This window comes from Mytilus trossulus, chromosome 13, assembly GCF_036588685.1.
Source record: "Mytilus trossulus isolate FHL-02 chromosome 13, PNRI_Mtr1.1.1.hap1, whole genome shotgun sequence".
Taxonomy (NCBI): Eukaryota; Metazoa; Mollusca; class Bivalvia; order Mytilida; family Mytilidae; genus Mytilus; species Mytilus trossulus.
In genome coordinates, this window is record NC_086385.1 from 29,193,677 (window position 1) to 29,213,380 (window position 19,704).

Consider the following 19,704-nt stretch of genomic DNA (forward strand, 5'->3'; position numbering starts at 1 on the left):
TTTATTCACCTCAGAAACTTACAAAACCTTTGAATAGACTTATTAAGAAGGGATATAATTACGATACTGTTGTCAAGTCATTAAAGATTGCATGTTTTGGCGTTAATATTGAGTCACTGATAAGGTCTTTGCGTCGGAACTAAACACATTTATTCTAAAAACAGTTGTTGGCATGACACGGGTTATGTTCTTCTCATATATGTTATGATGGTATGATACTAAACCCCTAACGGAAAGTGTGCCTGGTGTTCATATGATGAAATCATAATATTTCAGTCAGTTTAATTGAAGTCTGGAGCTGGCATATCAGTTAACTGCTACTAGTCTGTTGTTATTTATGTATTATTGTCATTTTGTTTATTTTCTTTTGTTACATCTTCTGACATCAGACTCGGACTTCTCTTGAACTGAATTTTAATGTGCGTATTGTTATGCTTTACTTTTCTACATTGGGTAGAGGTATAGGGGGAGGGTTGAGATCTCACAAACATGTTTAACCCCGCCGCATTTTTGCGCCTGTCCCAAGTCAGGAGCCTTTGGTCTTTGTTAGTCTTGTATTATTTTAATTTTAGTTTCTTGTGTACAATTTGGAAATTAGTATGGCGTTCATTATCACTGAAATAGTATATATTTGTTTAGGGGCCAGCTGAAGGACGCCTCCGGGTGCGGGAATTTCTCGCTGCATTGAAGACCTGTTGGTGACCTTCTGCTGTTGTTTTTTTAATTGGTCGGGTTGTTGTCTCTTTGACAAATTCCCCATTTCCATTCTCTTTTTTATTGTTTTGTTCACACATCGTTGCCAATATAATGATATTTAATAAGACTGTCATACACGTGAAAAGTTAAGATGGCTTTAAGACCAAGTTTAATACACCATTTTCTATATAAGAAAATGCCAAGTCAGGACTATAACAAATGTTATCCGTTTATTCGTGATTAACTATGATTGTACGGGTTTTATAGTTCTAAACATAAATATATGAATCTCCGCCAACCATTTGAGTACGTCTTGAAATACTAGTAGTAATCACAGTAAAATATTATCTGAAATAATATGAATGATTTTAATAATAATTAAAGATGCTTTATTAAAAGATGATAACACATTCATAACCAGTCTAGTCTGAAGTAAAAAAAAAAAAATATATATCCAGGACACTCAACAACATAAATATATAAAATCATTCATATACAAAAACACTTAATCATTTCATATTCTAGCCAAGATGGTAATACCATTTGAGTTCATAAGGTTTTACACAATATTTGCTATGAAATATAGTAATCTGACAATAACAACTGTCAATAAATAACAATTTATCAAATAAAAAGACATAATTGAAAATTCCATAGCAACCGATAAAACATTGTATTCTGTATGTGGAATCTGACAATAATAACTAACAATAACAATGTAATCAAATACAAATTGATAAGTAAAAATTCCATAGCATATAAATGTATAATAAAAAACCCATTGTATTCCGTTTATAATTTGTATTATGCAGATATATATTCACGCCTTGAACGAGCTGGACTTTTTATTGACGTTGTCAACGTGAGTTTAGTTGATAAGGTTTTTTTACGTCTTGGTCTAAACATTCTATGGTTTATTGCAAGGACGATGATTGGATTTATCAAGCTGTTGAGTGGAGACAGAGCTTGCATAATGTAGAAGGCTCCTCCAAGTTTTGTTTGGAAGTTGATATAGGTCGCCAGTGATGCTGGAAGCCAACATAGGATGAAAGCTAAAACAAATGGTTAAATATATATCATCCAGACAAATTTATGTGTCAGAACACCAATTCACCCACTTCAATTAAAGTAGACCTTCTTTTGCAAAAATAGCGTTGTTGATGCCATCTTCTACTTAAACTATCCAGCACATTTTCAGAAATGAAACGTTTAATTAAAGCGAAATATATGCAAACCATTTCATAACAGGCTTTTCTTGTCCATGAGTTTGCATTAACAGTTGAGGATGAATGCGCTTCATAGTATACGTATTTAAGATTAAAAACCAAAGAATCAGGTTTTTATTTAAGCCATATTTTTCTTCCGAATTTGATTATTTTGCTAAAGGACTTTAAACATAGGTTGAAAATTAGAATGCATAAAGGTGAATCATTGAATTGGTGGTCTGACACTCCTACTTGACACAAAGCAACACAATTAAGTCATTGGAGTGATTTGAATATCGAATAACCTACACATGTGCAACTTTGTATTATAGTTATTTATATAACATGGGGGGATAAGGTCATTTTGCGTTTTCGTCTATCATATTAAATGGTGCGTTTAATAAACGTTAAATATTTGCTTAAAAAAAAAAGTTGTTACAATTTTGAAAAATGCAAGCAAATCACATTCGAACCGCTCATTCACGATGAAATAAAAAAAAATGGAATTCATTTTCAAACACATTTAATGCCGTTATAGACAACATGTGTTTATTGTGTAAACTTACACTTAATAATAATATAGAACTAAGTATACCAAGACAGGCAATTGTTCTCTACCATGTCAGAATTGGAATACGGCAGTTGTTATCAAATAGTTCGTTTGAATGTGTTTTTTTGTTGCACAGCAGTGTTCCGTTTTCCTCTTATAGTTGCTTTGTTTCCCTCAGTTTTGGTTTGTAACCCGGATTTGTTTTTTCTCTTTCGATTGATAGCTTTTGTCACCGGTATACTACTGTTGCCCTTATATGGGGGTGGTCTATTCAGACAATTTATGTACAACTTTTTGAAAGTTTGGGTCCCTTATGCTCTTCCCCTTTCTACTTGTTAAGCTTATAACAATTCTGATCTTAGCGTCACTGATGAGTCTTATATGGACGAAACGCGCGTCTGGCGTATTAAATTATAAGTTTGGTACCTTTGATAACTATATACCTACCTATTCCTACAACAAACGTTATGAGTATACTTCTTTTCATTGCATTATCTAATGCTCGTGACTGATTTGTTCTTAAAGCATCTAAAATAAAAATAAAAAGTAATCATATTACTAAGGCTTATTTTGAAGGAGTCTATTATGAAGGAGATTATGATCGAACGAATTAAAAATGCGGAGTGTGGCTAGTCGTCAGAAAACCAGGTTCACCCAACCATTTGTTTTCTTAAATTGTTCTGTACCAAGTCAGGAAAGTGGCAGTTGTCTGTTTGTGTTGCATTGTCGTTTTGTTCAGTGTTTCTGTTGTTTCGTTGTTTTCCTCTTATAGTTGATGTGTTTACTTCAGATTTAGTTTGTAACTCGAATTTGTTTCATCTCAATCCATTTATGTATTTCAAATAGCGGTATACTACTGGTGCCTTTATTCATTCCAGATATGAATACTATGATTCATTATTTTCGTGGATATTAAGTTTCGTGGAATAATGAATTTTTGAGTGAGTTGCACAGCACTTAAATAACTAACAAAACGTTTAATCGACAACGCCCTTTTTCTTCTTTTAAATATGAAGGTATTTAATTTTTATACCATTTAATCGCTTCCGACTTATTTCACCATTATTACCATACAAATAAAGCCCTCCTATTAATATAGGTTTACTAAACTGCCGTTGTCAATTATGATGTTAATTCGATTTTTTTAAAAAGATATTTTCAAAAATCGGTGAGCGCATTCATAACCGTATGGTATAATATTAAAATATTTGTCTACACTCTTAATTAATATTCATTATACATAATGATAAAAAAATCGGCTACATCTTCTCATTAAGCATTTCCATTTTCTTTACAAATAGGAATCGGAAATACGCATTTCTTATTCATGGTCACCAAATGCATACTTTATTTTTGTTAATACATTTTTAAATTGTTAGGTTTCAACTATCTCGAACACGATGACTTTAGATTGAGTTTTTTATGTCATTTTTTATGATATAGCTGTTTCTTATGATATAACTGGTTCGGTTTTTATTCATCTTTTGATTTCAAAGTTTCAACTTTGATCGTTCCTGATGGAAATAAATCTAGAGAAGGTGTTATGACGCATGAATATGAAATAGTGATGTTCTCATTTTTTGGATAAGATCCAAAAGGATTTTTAAAACAATACCTCAAAGAATTAATATGCTGATAACCTTTTTTTGATAAAGAATGATCGAGTAATATTAGAACAAAAATAGTACAAATGTAGCAACTACTGAAGATGGATGTGAACCGATCTATTATTATGTTGTACTGTTATACCACTGTCCCAGGTTAGGGGGAGGGTTGGGATCCCGCTAACATGTTTAACTCCGCCACATTATTTATGTATGTGCCTGTCCCAAGTCAGGAGCCTGTAATTCAGTGGTTGTCGTTTGTTTATGTGTTTCATATTTGTTTTTTGTTAATTTTTTACATACATGAGGCCGTTTGTTTTCTCGTATGAATTGTTTTACATTGTCTTATCGGGGACTTTTATAGCTGACTATGAGGTATGGGCTTTGCTCATTGTTGAAGGCCGTACGGTGACCTATAGTTGTTAATTTTTGTGTCATTTTGGTCTTTTGTGGATAGTTGTCTCATTGGCAATCATACCACATCTTCTTTTTTTATACTATTGTCCAATATAATTACAAATTATTACAAAGTACCTGGTGCTTCACTATCTGTAGCTAAGTAACCATTGTTCTTTCTGACCCAAATGATATATGCAATATAACCGTAAATCGTAATCATGACAAGTCCTGGAATAATCACTAACAATGCCGAATGTATTGGCAGCCATACCTACAATAACAAAAATTGAAACTAACATATATCTGGAAATACCAGAACAAGAGTAGTAAACGAATATTACAATCGCGCACATTTATTCAATTTAAACTCAAATGAAAGTTCACCAGAGTGTTTTTTTGTCATGTTGTCCCCACTGTCTGATTCTTAGACAGATTGCCACTAAACTTGATAAGCGAATTATAAAAAAGTAAGAATAAGATGTGAAGTGCGAAATTTCGTTAGCAAAAGATATTTGCATTCAAAGATAGATGTAAACTTAATTTCGTCGTATTCGTATCACTCATGTGGTGAGAATCCGAAAGTTTTGAAAAACTATCAGAATTTGTAAACCAAAAATGTTTATTAACATTTGATACTCAATAACTTTCTAAACAACTTTTAATATGCAATTTCAGAGCTGCATATATATTACTTTTTTCGTGTAATCAAATGCACGTAATAACACCTTTAACCTAAATTGGCCGTTTCAGAATCATGGGTTATTTCATTGTTCGTTTCCCAAAAATGAAACTAACGTCACGTCATTGGTTGAATTTTAATTGTTTATGAAATTTTAAACCAATCACGACGTTCTGATGTACACTTTTGAAAATGTTCTCATGATGTATTAGATTCTGAAACGGTGAATTGATCAATATTTGTTCGAATGACACTATGAAGTTCTACCTTCTTTTTATTGGTTTTTGTTAAGGTGGTTCCTAACATTACAGGGAGATAACTCTGTAAAATCAGCTAAACGTTTCAATTACGTTGTGTTATAAAGAGGAAATTAAGCTTTTCAAGGATCAAAAAAAGTTTTTGTCAAACTGCTATATAACCGGTGTAAATTTTCTGATAAAACGGTTGGTTCAAATGTTTTGAAATTTTAATATTTTTGTCACACTGTCATAGTTAATACTTTGTCAAAATTTTACGAAATTTAAACAAGCCAAATAGCGTCACTGATGAGTCTTTTGTAGACGAAACGCGGGTCTGGCGTATATTAAATTTAGTCCTGGTATCTATGATGAGTTTATTTAATTTTAGTTAAAGTGTTGGGTACCACCTTAAGAATATCCTTACAGCTTTTTTGTCAAGATCGGACTTGATCGAACCTTCCATATGCGGGATTTGAATTCAAAACCGTGATAATGACTGTCTAGACATATAATATATATAGTTGGACCTTAATTTTGACATTTAACACAAGTAGTGCATCATGAAATGTACATACCTGGCCATACAGCCCCGCAAAGAGTGGAGTGCACCATATTTGTCCAAGATGGGTATAAAGTCCACTTTTTAAGTTTGGTGTACTGAGATAGATTGCTGTTATCCAAGGAATTAATACCATGCAGGATCTTGTTAAAACCTTCTGTCTACCTGACCATAGTGGACGAGTTAATGCTACAAGTCGGTCAACACTCAGTGATACTAATAAAAATGTCGAGGCAAACAGAGCGACATCTTGTGTATACATGAAGGACACACATAAGAATCGTCCGTATGTCCAGTTATTATGTTGTTGTACTGCCCTTGGAAAGTCGTGCAAAAATGCAACTGACAAATCTGAAAGTAAATATTATTAATATGTTTACATAAAAAAAAACGAATGCATCTTTATGTTAATTTATTGGGGGTGTAAAAGTGTTGACAGAAGTACATTTTGTATGAAGCGCAGAAGAGCTTCATTCCAAAAATGTGCGCATGGTCAACGCTTTTACAGCCCTGTGAAATTACTGAAAGAAACATTCAATATTTTCTCTATGATCAGAAAACACGATTACTATAGAGTTTTATTTATTTACCGGTGCACTTAATGTGGAAATGTATGTCATCATGGAATTTACTATTCATTTTGAAATGAAAGTTAATTTCAGAATGCCGAGAGACTGCAGTCAAAAAAACGCTTTATAATGAAACATACATTTAATGGTAAAATTACCTAATATGAAATTCTGTATTATAGCTGTACTTATAATTTCTGCAAAAAATGCATAATGCGAAAAAAATCGGCTGTCCATGGTAACAATTCCTAAAAGATTCCAAATTTGGCCATGTTGACTTAGTTGTATATCATAATTTGCTGACAATTTTGGTATATGATTTTACAAACATTAATGCGAATACATCCTGATTAAAAGTCTAATACCAACAATGATGCAGTTGACGAGTTCAGCAATGCTTTTTACTTTAAATGAGGGGGGATTGGGGGGGGGGGGGGGGGTCGGAGGATCCTGATCCCAAAATCCCGGCCTAAAAATATAAAATAAATAAACTCATCATATATACCAGAACTAAATTTTGTATATAATATAAAATCCCGAGTTCCCGAATTTAAAGAAATTTTAATCCCGACATCCCGAAATTCGAAAAAAGAAATCCCGAGCTTAATAAAACCCGATCCCGACGTCCCGTAAAGGTCATACTCCCCTTAACTGAAATAAACACTCATCAAAGAGATAATGTTGCTACAAGGCGCTTCGTGTTTGTAAACAATTAACATATAACTATATCAATATTACCATATCTTTAATATTTCATGTTAGCAATGAAGTGCTGACAACTGTGCTAGATTTAATTTTGATGGTCTGTCTTACTTACTTCTAAAATTGGATAAAGGAAGATATGGTATGATTGCCAATGAGACAACTCTCCATCCAAGTCACAATTTAAAAAAGTAAACAATTTTAACACGGAGCCTATGCTCACACCTAACATCACGCTTTTCTAAGCAACAGCTGTGATATTAGTTGACAAGATTACATTCCTGGATCAATTTGAAAACGACATTTAAAAATATCACGACGGTAAAGTTAGGTAACATTTTGCATAAGAGAAAAAGTAATCTTAAACGTTTACAAGACGAAGACTACAAACGACGAACGACGAGAATGAACGCCGAGCAATTCAAATATTTATCAAGGGGAGGGGAGAATGCTGTACTATGGATGGACGAAGTGACAAACAGTGTTTACATTTTTAATTTGGTACAGGTCTTTCCTTGTGTATAACATGGTGGATTAAACTTGGTTTTATAGCTACATGTAGCTAAACCTCTCAATGATACGACAGGCACATTGCATATCATAATATTGATAACAAAGTGTGTGCTAAACATAATAAGTAAGAAGTCATCAAAGGTACCAGGATTATAATTCAGTACGCCAGACGCGCGTTTCGTCTACAAAAGACTCACCGGTGACGCTCAGATCAAAATATTTATAAACCAAAAACGACACAAACTGGGGTACAATAGTCAAATGGTAATATGATTTTAATCATTCAAAAACAAAAAAGTACTAGTGTTTCAAAAACTAAAAAAAACCAACAAAAAAAACCACAACAACATGTGTACTTCTCTTACCTGCTATAGCTAAGTTTATCAAAAGAAACGACATATTCGATTTATTATTCCTTCTCACTAACAAAATAATTACTAGACCATTGAAAATGACTGTCAAAATCCCTTCTGCTACACATATCCATCCTGATATATAAATCTGAAAAGAAATTCATTTTTGTATAGATAAAAAATAAAAGTACAAAAATACTGAGCAACAAAGAAAATTCAAAATGAAAAGTCCCTAATCAAATGGCAAAATAAAAAAAGAAATAGATGTCAAGTGTCGTATTCCTGAAACAATTGAGTACACAAATATGAAGGAGCGATATGAAAATCCATATTAATGAAAAATTTATTTTAAAGAATGGTAGGAACCACGTTTTTACCTAAACCAGGAACAAAGACTCTACATTTGTTAATCACGAACATGGATCTTTCTAAATGATTGACTGCAGTCGTTGAAATCGACAAAAAAGAAGGAGCGAAACGAAAATAACAGGTAATGAAAAACAATTTTTTAAAGAGTGATAGGCACCTCGTTTTTACCTATACAAGAAACAAAGACAAAATTTGTTGACCACGAACATGAACCGTTCTGGATTGCCGGGGTTGATTGACTGCATGTTGGGCCTTTCGACTGGGATCGGGATGCAGTGATTAAACCGGGTTTTTACAAGTGCAAAAGAGATGTTTTGACTAATATAAAAAAGAAGATGTGGTATGATTTTCAATGAGACAACTGTTCACAAGAGACCAACATGACACAGACATAAGAACTATATGTCACCCTACGGCCCTCAACAATGAGCAAAGTCCATACCGTATAGTTATCTATAAAAGGCCTCGATAAGACAATGTAAATCAATTCAAATGAGAAAACTAACGGCCTGATTTATATAAAAAAATTAACAAAAACAAATATGTAACACATACAGAAACGACAACCACTAAATTACAGGCTCCTGAGTTGGGACAGGGACATACATAAATAATGTGACGGGATTTAACATGTCGGGTTTTTATTGATTGCACCACGGATTTATTGACTACTTGGGATATGTATTGACTTCAAACGGGATCCGTAGACTGCAAACATGGTTCATTGTATATAAACACGGTGCATTTATCACAAAAGAAGTATATTGACTGCAACCGGCATTCATTAACAATAATTAGACCCCCAACACAATGGGATGAATTGAGTACTTTTGTTTTATATTACCAATCGTATTGTATTTAATGAATGGCTATTAGTTATTTTGAATTTGTTGCACCATAAAATTAAATTTTTACATTGAAAATCTGCGAAGCGTCAAAAAATAATTTTATGGTTTAAAAAATTAAAATAAATTATTGTCATTTATTATAAATTAATTTCTATAAAATTAAAGCCGAAAGAACTTTTGATACTATTCATATTAACAATTAAAACGTACACACGTTATAGTGTATGAAAACACAACGTCAGAGTGATCGTGGCGCCATAAACATTGACAATATTGAATATGAAATAATACTTAAAACCAATCAGAAGACAGTTAATACACCCAAAGTATTTATTAAACGATACTCACTGCTAACGATTCGGTTTTAGAAGAATTGGTACTATTCATTTCTGTAGAATTCAGATTCACATCCATCCTATCTGAAACCAAACATAAAGTTCAGAAATCCCACAAATATATATACAGATTAGTGTTCTACAGGTACATTCCTTATAATTTATTTTAGATTTTGTCCCCAAAAAGCGTTGGTCTGTCTATACAAGAAAAAGTAAAATCGCAAAAATACTGATCTCAGGTGAAAATTCTAAACGAAAAGTTCCTTATCCAAATTACAAAATCAAAAGCTTAACACATCAAACGAATGGACAACATCACACTCCTTATTTAAATTTTTCAAAACTCAATTATACTTGGAACGATGTGAAATATGTTAAACCTCTGCCAGTTAAAAAAAAGCATGCATGTTAAAGTGCATCAAATTACTATGCATTGTAAAGTAAAGCCTTATATTTTTAAAATAAAATGAAAATTGAAAATTATACCGGTCTTTCGTTTTGATAGTTTTGTCATTTGGTTTAGGTTGTATAGACGATTACGTCATATCTTATTTTTTTATTCTTAAATTATCCAGCTCACACTCTTCCTAAGAATTAACAGTAAAATATTGCTTTACGTATCAAAATGCTTTTTTACTATGTGATATACTCTTTTTGTTGACTTGAAGTTTTATTATCTACGTGTGTTAAAATCGTTGTTGCTTCAATGATTTCTAGGACATAATCATAATTCATAATCATTATTAATTTATCGCTTTGACATGTTTAAGCCAAATGTATAAAGTATTTTCTCATAAATTGGGTTAAAATCAATATGGCTTTTCCATAAAACAGAAATAATTAATTGAACTTATTGAAGACATTTTGATACACTTTTAATTATTCATATGCCGACCTTCAGTATCATCAATATCTGAAATAAATATATGGCATATCTGACGTGTGAATCAAAAATAGCTAACATTGGAGGTTAATTTTAATTTCTACGTGTTCAACTATCTCATTAAAATTTAAAGAATATATTATACGGAGCTGATCAAATAATATGACACAATTGTAGCCTTGATATGAATTTGATAGATGATATATCGACCTACAAGAGATGTATCGAACTGAATACGAAGCGAATTGCTTGAGAATGTTGAGAAGTGCACACTACCTTTGGAAATTTACTATTTTGAGGACTTAATATTTGTTTTCCCCTCGTTCACATCAATATTTATAGTACACTCGTAGAAAGGGTGGCAGAAATACCAACAATAATTGGTGTGAACAAGAAAAAAACAACCCAAGACCCGCTACCTTTCAATATAAGTGCTGTTTTTGAATCTAGGAAAAGTTCAAGCATTTGCACTTGTTTTTAGTAAGCGTTCCTGTATTGGAAAAATATTGAGACTTCTCTACATCATCAACCTACGAGCAAATCATTTCTTAAAACAACAATTATTTTTAAATTGAAGTACACATTTATATTATGTAAACAAAAAAAAAACAAGATTTATTTACTGTGTCAGGTCAAAATCGACCACGCCCGTTTGGTAAGTAAATATATCCGCTGTACCGATGATACACGGTCGCAGAGAAAATTAAAAACAAAGATACAATTACAAATTATGCAACTATGGGAACGCTATTAACTATGGAGTTGGAAATATTGTCTCATGTCTCGAGTATGCAACACAAAATTAGACGTTTACATGTTTTTTTTCAAACTCTGAGCAAAACAAAATTATTTTTAATATTCTAAAAGTAATAACCAAAACGATCTGTTCATCAATCAATCCCTCACATAAAGTTATCTGTGAAAGTGCGAGACGTTTAACGAGGTAAATGAAAGTTTTCTACATGTTAATATGCTAATTTATTCAAATTCTAAATCATATATAAATGCCTACCTAATAAAATGATACCACTGTGCTTCTTAGTTCAGTCGGTAATCGGAGTTAATTAATCATACTTTATAACTAAAATGCTTTCGTGAAAATTCAGAAAAGTCATACTTAAATGCAACAGTAGTATACCGGTATTCAAAAAGTCACAAATCAGTTAAGAGAAAACAAATCCAGGTTAATAAATTATGGTGGTACAATCACCTTGACTAAAATTAATTTGGCTCGATAAATTATCACCAAATTATTGACAAAGTAATAACTTTGACACTTTGAAAAAAATATCAAAATTTCAAAAGACTTGAATAATGGATATATAACAGTTCGACAAACACTTATTCTGATCATTTAGAAACTTAAAATTTCCTTAACAATACAACGTGATTGAAACGTTTAGATAATTTCACAGAGTTATTTCCCTGTAGTGTTAGGTACCACCTTAAAACCAAAAACTTACCGAGGGCAATTTATTTTCCGAATAGCGAAAATATGAATTTGCTTTTTATCTGAATGAGAATTAACATTAAGATTTGTTGTGATAACACAATATATATTTATAGTATAAATGTTATACATTTTTTCTAAACTTGATTATTTCCCTTATATTGTCGTTTTTAATATCAGTTTACATGTGTCTAGTCGTCTTCCTGACATTGACTCAGTATTCATCTGAAAATATCATGTCAATTATTGCTTCATCAAATCTTATTCTGTTCACTTAGCTTTAATTTTAAACTGTCTCTCTGTGAAAGATTTAATAAATTAAATGGGAATGGGGGAATTTTGGGTCCTCAATGCTCTTCTGCTTTGCATTTGTTTGGCTTTTTAACTGTTATAATTTGAGCATCACTGATGAGTCTTATGTAGACCAAATGCGCGTCTGACGTATTTAATCATAATCCTTGTACCTTTGATGACTAAGTAAACGACATTGACTGGCTATACAGCATTCGCACGGTCAGTATCATTTAATAGACGACATATCAACTCTTGTTAATTTGATTTTACGTTAAGAAAATTTAAAACAAATCAAACTGAAATGTAAAAAGCAGACCAGAAATGTCAGAAAAGTTTATAAATGTTTAAAAACTTAACCCCTCTTATTCCTCCATGTTCTGTATAGACATGTCCCAAGACAGAAGCCTGTTTTTTCTATTCTTATTTTGGACATAACTTCAACCGTTATAATTAGTTTTCTATTTTCATTTGTTTTACATTAGTAATTTTAGAGCCTGTAATAGGTTGCGTTTCTGTAAATATCTACAATGCAATTTCATATAAGAAACCCTTTCACGGTTAAAACTGTATCACATTTTCTATGAAGTTTAAAAAACCCTATCCTAGAATGGAAAGTTCAAAGGCTATTCAAACTACTATTTAATGAAAAGGTCAAAATATAGGGCTGTCCGGGATATTTTCAACGTTTATTTGCCCGACCTTTTAAAATAATTATATATATACAACTCGTCTAAACATCAACCCAACAATGTTAGATCTGTAAATTTGCTTTCGCAAATGTTTTGTTCTTCCCTCGCCGGGATTCGAACCCATGCTACTGTGATATCGTGACACCTAATCGCCTGCACTGCATTGATTAATTAGGTGATCAACCTTAACATACATAATAGGTTAATATGACAATAATAGATCCCAGAAAGTAACATTTATTCGTGCAGTTAGATATTTCGGTTTTTTATTAGTGTTTTTAGAGTATGGTTTGTCTTTTCGACATCCTTCCTTGAGTAACTGACATTATTTCAACAAGATCACGAGGAAAACAGTCAACCTTCAAACATATCACATGCTTACATGCAATGAATAGTTTCAAACAAACATCTGATTGATTGACAGGCATACGATGGCAGTACTTCCTAGTCAATTCGGTAATCGGAAGTGATATAAATAAAATTCTGCATAATGAATTAAGAAAAGTAAAACTTACCGAGAGCAATGTATCTTCCAAGTAACGTATTTGTATGTTTGCTTTATATCTAATAGAGAATTCACATTAATATCCGTGTTGATTACAAAATTTACATCGTCATGCATAACATTAAGAATATATTTGTATATATTTTCTGAATGTAATTTTATATTTTCTATACTCTACAATGCTATCATTATTTACGTGTTATATTCTCCACTGTCAATTGTCATAGAGTGAATCCGCAAATGTCATGTTCATTATAGCACCGTTATATCATATTCTTGTCAATTAGCTTTAAACTGTTGCTCCTTAAAATATTTAAATATTCATAATGAGAATATATCAATTCCTTTTTTAATTCTCTGAGTGACGAAATGCCAATACTGTGGATCAAAATGATTATAACAAATATTCCATCACTAAAAAATGCTTTTACGATATAATCGTGTTATTTGAAATTATTGGGATGCATATTAATGTTTTTATTTATGAATATCTATTTATTTTTAATATTGAGGTTCGGTAAAACCTTTAAATTATGAAATTAATAGGAGAAAATCTTTGAGGCGTTTCATTTGAATGAATAACTTAAATAATAAATGGAATAAATCATCTTTTCAGATTAAAGTACAGCTACATAAGACTCATCAGTGACGCTCATATCAAAATATTTATGAAGCACAAAAGTACAAAATCCTGTTTTTAGAAAAATTCAAAGTTTTGTTATCAGGATATTTATAAAATGACCACATTATTGATATTCTTGTCAACGCCGAAGTGTTGACTACTGGGCTGGTGATACCCTCGGGGACAAAACGTCCACCAATAGTTGCATCGACCCAGTGGTGTAAACAGTTATCAAAGGTACCAAGATATATGAACAATATCGTTTGTATGCACATTTGTCATTTCAAACAGAATTATAAAGCAAATAGCATTTTATTGACAATGAATTGTAAGATAAGTCCAGGATTTATGACTCAAGTATATTATGCATTGATATCTAGATAACTAGTTTATATCCCATGACCGTGTACCCTCCCGATATGGACATATTAAACCTGCTGCAATTGCCAAAAACCTAATTTTCAGTAGTTGTCGTTTGTTGATCTGGTTCTAAAGCTTTTATCGTATCTCGTTTTATATAGATTTGTTGGTTTTCCAGGTTGAATGGTTTTACACTAACTATTTTTAGGGGCCCCTTTTGCCTGCTGTTTGCTGTGAAAATAGGCTCCGTACTTTGACGTATAATAGTTTACTTTGACAAATTGTGACTTGGATGGACAGTTGTCTCATTGGCCCTCATACATCATCTTCTTAAATCTATATACATTTCCTAAGTAAAGAACAAAGACTAGTATATTGCAAATAAGGAGCAGTGATATGATCCCTAATAAAACAGTCTATAGTACTGAGGACAGGGATTTCTTGAAATATATATAGAATAATAGGTAGTTTTTGATACTGACTATATCATGTGGAATATCTAGACGAACCCGTTAGTGCGAGTTAAGATATTCCACATGATATAGTCAGTATAAAAAACAAAACTACCTATTACCGTATAGCGGGTTATTTTCGCGGGGTGCAAATTTTCGCTTATTTTCGCGGACAGACCTAAATCGCCAAAATAAATATACGGTCTTCTGTTTATCTGTAATTATGACGTCACAAAATGCATTGCCTAATATTTTCAGTGATCATCCCGTACATTGATACTCGAAAATATTAGGCAGTAAAAGCAAAGGGAAAGTATACGAATTACCGATAACTACTTTTATCATGTTATGTTAATGATTTTGTTGTTATTTTTTTCAATGTTGTGTCACATACTATAGATATGTAGTGTTGTGAAAATAAGCATTTTAATATTATAAATTATTATAAATTAAGGAATGTATCTCCCTCATGCAAAGCTCTGATTCCTTTTACGGATTTGGCTATACTTTTCGGACCATTTGGATTATAGCTCTTCATCTTTTACATAAGCTTTGGATTTCAAAATTTTGGCCACGAGCATCATTGAAGAGACATGTATTGTCGAAATGCGCATCTGGTGCAAGAAAGTTGGTACCGTTATTTTTATTAATAGAATTGAAATAAAACCCCGATGTCAGATGTCAACAAATTTCGAAAATTGTGCATGTCTCAAGCCAAACATATTATTGGTCATAACATTCGTCATGAGAACATGAATTTCACTGATTTAATAGTTTTATTTAGAACATTATAGTCAACATGAAAACGTAAACAAAAGACTTGTAAATAAAACAATTTCAGAAAAGCAGACCCCTTTTACATATATAGATAATTATGATCACACGATTTGTTGAGCGTGTTAACTTAACATATTTGAAACTTTTGTTTACATATCCAGTGTTCCTTTGGTATTCTGAGCAGGTACGATTTGCAGAGACAACTTATTGTGCAACAGCTATCTTTCAAATTTGAATTTAAATCAGTGTTTGATTGAAAATACTATTTCAGATATAACTAAACATGTCCGAATTACTATAATTCATAAACATAGCGCAGATGAAACCAAATTAACAGTTTAAATTCATTAAGACTGCAGTTAAAAGTACATAAGTCGATCAACACTTTGGTAAAACATGTTTCGTATTTATTGTTAATCATCATCTACTAAGCAAAAACACGACGCAGTATCGACTGTTACTAAGAAAAAAACTGATATCATTCTTCTCAATCAGATGAAATTTCTTTATCTTCTGATATTTCTTTTTAATGACAACGTAATTCTAGTTTCTGTTATACCATGTCTGATGCCTGATGCGTAGTTTTTGAACACAAGTGTGTAGAAAAAGTATAAGATTTGAGGTTTTTCCTAGAAATTATAACTACACAATATTTTGTGAAACTGAGGATTGTCGTTTCAAAACAATTATGTCGACTTTTTGAATTCATTTATAATTTCAAAGTTAATATAATGCATGTTCTAAAGCTGTTTATTTTTTTATACTACGCGTACAACATAACAGATTGATTACAGAGAGCAAATCCTGTGTCTTCAAACTTTCTTATGCATGCACTATCTAGTATTTTAGATGATAATAATTTGGGACGGGGAAAGCGTTTGTTCTCATGGAAATAAAGTAAAATCACAAAAATACTGAACTTAGAGGAAAATCAATTCGGAAAGTCCATAATGACATGGCAAAATTAAAGTACAAAACGCATCAAAAACGAATGGACAATAACTGTCATATTCCTTCCCAGTATTCCTGACTTTGTACAGACATTTTCAAATGTAGAAAATGATGGATGAAACCTGGTTCTCTAGCTCTAACCATCTCACTTTGATGACAGATGTACAAAAATCGAGACTAATCTTTTCAGATATTTCTTTTTTTTTTTTATGACGACGTAATTCTGCTTTTGGTATAACATGCGTAGTTGTTAAAAACAAGTGTGTAGAAAAAAGTCTAAACATTTGAAAAATGTTTTCCTTTAAATTTATAACTACACGTAAAACATAACAGATTGATTACAGAAAGCAAATACTGTGTCTTCAACCTTTTATATGCATGCACTATCTAGTATTTTAAATGATCATAAATTGGGACGAGAAAAGCGTTTGTTCTCATGGACAGATGTACAAAAAACAAATATAATCTGACATAATAGACGTTTTATTGGGTGTGTACTAACATGAGCAACACAACGGGTGTCATATGTAGAGGGAATCTGTTTACCCTTATGGATCATCCTAAGTTTTAGTGCGGGTACGTTTTGCTAAGTCAATATTTTTCTTTGTTTTGGTTTTGGTAACATTTTTGGTTTGTCTGTAATTTTCTTTTAGCCATGGCATTGTCACTTTATTTCCAATTTGTGAGTTTGAATGTCTCTCTGAAATCTTTCGCCCCTCTTTTAAATCTATCTTTAAGAACTGTACATACATATATATATATACGTTTTCATACTTATTTTGGCATTCAAATTTCAATGTTACTGCTGTTGATCGTTTCGTCCCCGAGGATATCATTAACCCAGTAGTCAGCACTTTTGTTAAAGAAATGATTAATAATTCAAATGAAAAAGATTTTTCTTGCACATTAATTGATTTCTTTACAGTTTTGAGTTCTCAACATTTATACAATTTTCTGCACCATATTTTATCTGTCCTTCAAATTAATCTTAATCGAGGATCAATAAAGAGTCTTATCCATACATAACGAGCGCCCAAAGAAAAGTTTATTATATAGATATAAGAAGCTGTGGTATGAGTGCAAATGACACACCTTTCCATCTAAGTCACATTTATAGGTCAAAATACTGTAAGCTGATATTTGTGATAAAATGTGGCATTATGATTGAAGACATAAGAAGCACATTGCTGTTAATCTGGTAACAATTGAAACTGATATTATCATGATTATAATGCAAAATACTATAAATTTTTTTTTTATATCAACATGTAAAAAATCTTAAATTTGCTGATAGAGGATAGAAGAAAAATAATTCAAATGATAAAAAAATCTTCACCATTTTGTTCCACGTTTTTGTATTAGAACTCAGCACTTTGTATATTAATTCTTAAACAACAAACACCGCCAAAATGGCCTTATGTGGAGCTGAAGTTATTGATATATTTAGCTTCATCTTTCAATGATCTAGCTACAAAAAAGGGGCAAAAGATGCTAGGGGGACAGTTGAACTCAAATGTACTTTAACAAAGATATATATTTGTGAAAATTATGTTGCTCATAGATGTGTTGACCACAACCCATATTGGAAATTACTAATTTGGGTAAAATACGTAAATCACGAAATGATGTAATGTCAAAGTGATATCTCAAAGAACCAATCTTATTCTCAATGTTCATATTTTATCTACCTATTTGCTTATTAATCAAATAAACATCGTTTTAAATTGTTTGAATAAATTTGCTTTTTTTGCCCCAAAATGACCCTTATATCCTGCAAATAGGTGGTGCTTTCTAAAGTGAGGTTTTGAAAGGGAAAATTTGTATCGCTTATGTAAAGTAAGGTAAAAGTAAGTTATTGATGACACATTGTTTTGAAATATGGAGTGCAATTAATAAAGCAGAAAAAGTGGACATGTATATAGAAACAGAAAAGTCTTTAATTTTTTTTAAAGGTCCTTTCTTTTTATTGAAAGAGCCATAGTACATACGAGGTAGTTGTTGGTTCCTAAAATGGATTATATGTACTAAGCTATTTCTAAATGTTTCAAGTAAATATACGATATATAAAGAAAGTCGTGTAACACCTACATTAAGATGAATTGAGGGCAAACTTTGAGGTTCATTTATTTAAAGGCAATGCTAAATATTATCTGAAAGTAGCACCATTCCTATTGTAAAGGTTGTCTAAGGGGCGCGAAGAGTACAGCTTTTTTGTAAATTAGTTCAACCATTAAACGTTGTAAATGCTTTAAAATTAGGGAGGAGGTAAAAATAATGCCACTTCAAACGTCGAATTTCAGCATTTATATAACTAATTATGACATGGGATTCCCATCTCAAAGATTAAGCGATGTTATATTTTTTTCTTAAGATTTTTTTTTTTTTTTTTTTTTTTTCAATTGTGGCTTTCAATTTTGACCTCTTCTCTAAGGGTCGCGAATAGTACAATTTTTTGAAAATGACCAACATATTTGAAGTTCTTTGAGAAAGAAAATAACTGAAGATAAAAAAAACTTGAAAAATAAATCGTAATTTTATATTATTTTTTTTAGTATGAAAGCCTGTTTCTTTTTTGTTTTGAGCAGAAATTATCAATAATAAAAACAGCCGTACTCACCAAGCACAGTGTTCCAGAAGTTGAGTTATAGTTCTGGCAAAGAATAAACTCGTATATCCATCTTGATTGTTATATTATCTATGCAGTATATAGCTCTTTGTATATTACTATCATTATTAATGTGTTAAATCCTAAACTGTTATTTGGCCCAATATGAATCTGAAAATGTCATGTCAATTATTGTTCTAAATTATATTCATTTCAATTTTTTTAATTTACCACGATTCAAAGAGCTTAAATTGTGCGAATCAAAATCTTATTAAATCATTTTCATGCATACAGTTCTTTAAATATATAATCTGATAACAATAATTCAAAATTGATACTGAAAAATAAAGTCAAATTGTGCTCCATTAACATTCTAAATGACATTATGGCGAATTTTGTTTTAATAATAGTCACTATTTGATAGTCATCACTTTGAAATCATATATTACATTATATTCCTATTCGAACGCAAATAACAAGTCAATATGTTTAGAGA

General features: G+C 31.5%; 1 protein-coding gene across 2 annotated transcripts; it reads right to left on the reverse strand.

The window, feature by feature from the left end:
- Positions 1-1,088: 1,088 nt before the first annotated feature.
- LOC134694737 (cephalotocin receptor 1-like) lies at positions 1,089-19,566 on the reverse strand. 2 transcript variants are annotated; one of them, XM_063555785.1, is made up of 7 exons: positions 19,221-19,566; positions 9,634-9,704; positions 8,081-8,216; positions 5,948-6,282; positions 4,590-4,725; positions 2,899-2,979; positions 1,089-1,748 (listed from the first exon to the last, which is right to left on the reverse strand). In XM_063555785.1, the coding sequence occupies exons 2-7, from the start codon at positions 9,697-9,699 to the stop codon at positions 1,501-1,503; spliced, it is 1,002 nt and encodes a 333-aa protein (XP_063411855.1). In that variant the 5' UTR covers positions 9,700-9,704; positions 19,221-19,566; the 3' UTR covers positions 1,089-1,500. The 2 variants fall into 2 exon arrangements, with proteins under 2 accessions (XP_063411855.1, XP_063411854.1); XM_063555784.1 differs by lacking the exon at positions 19,221-19,566 and adding an exon at positions 13,452-13,849.
- Between the last annotated feature and the right edge of the window lie 138 nt (positions 19,567-19,704).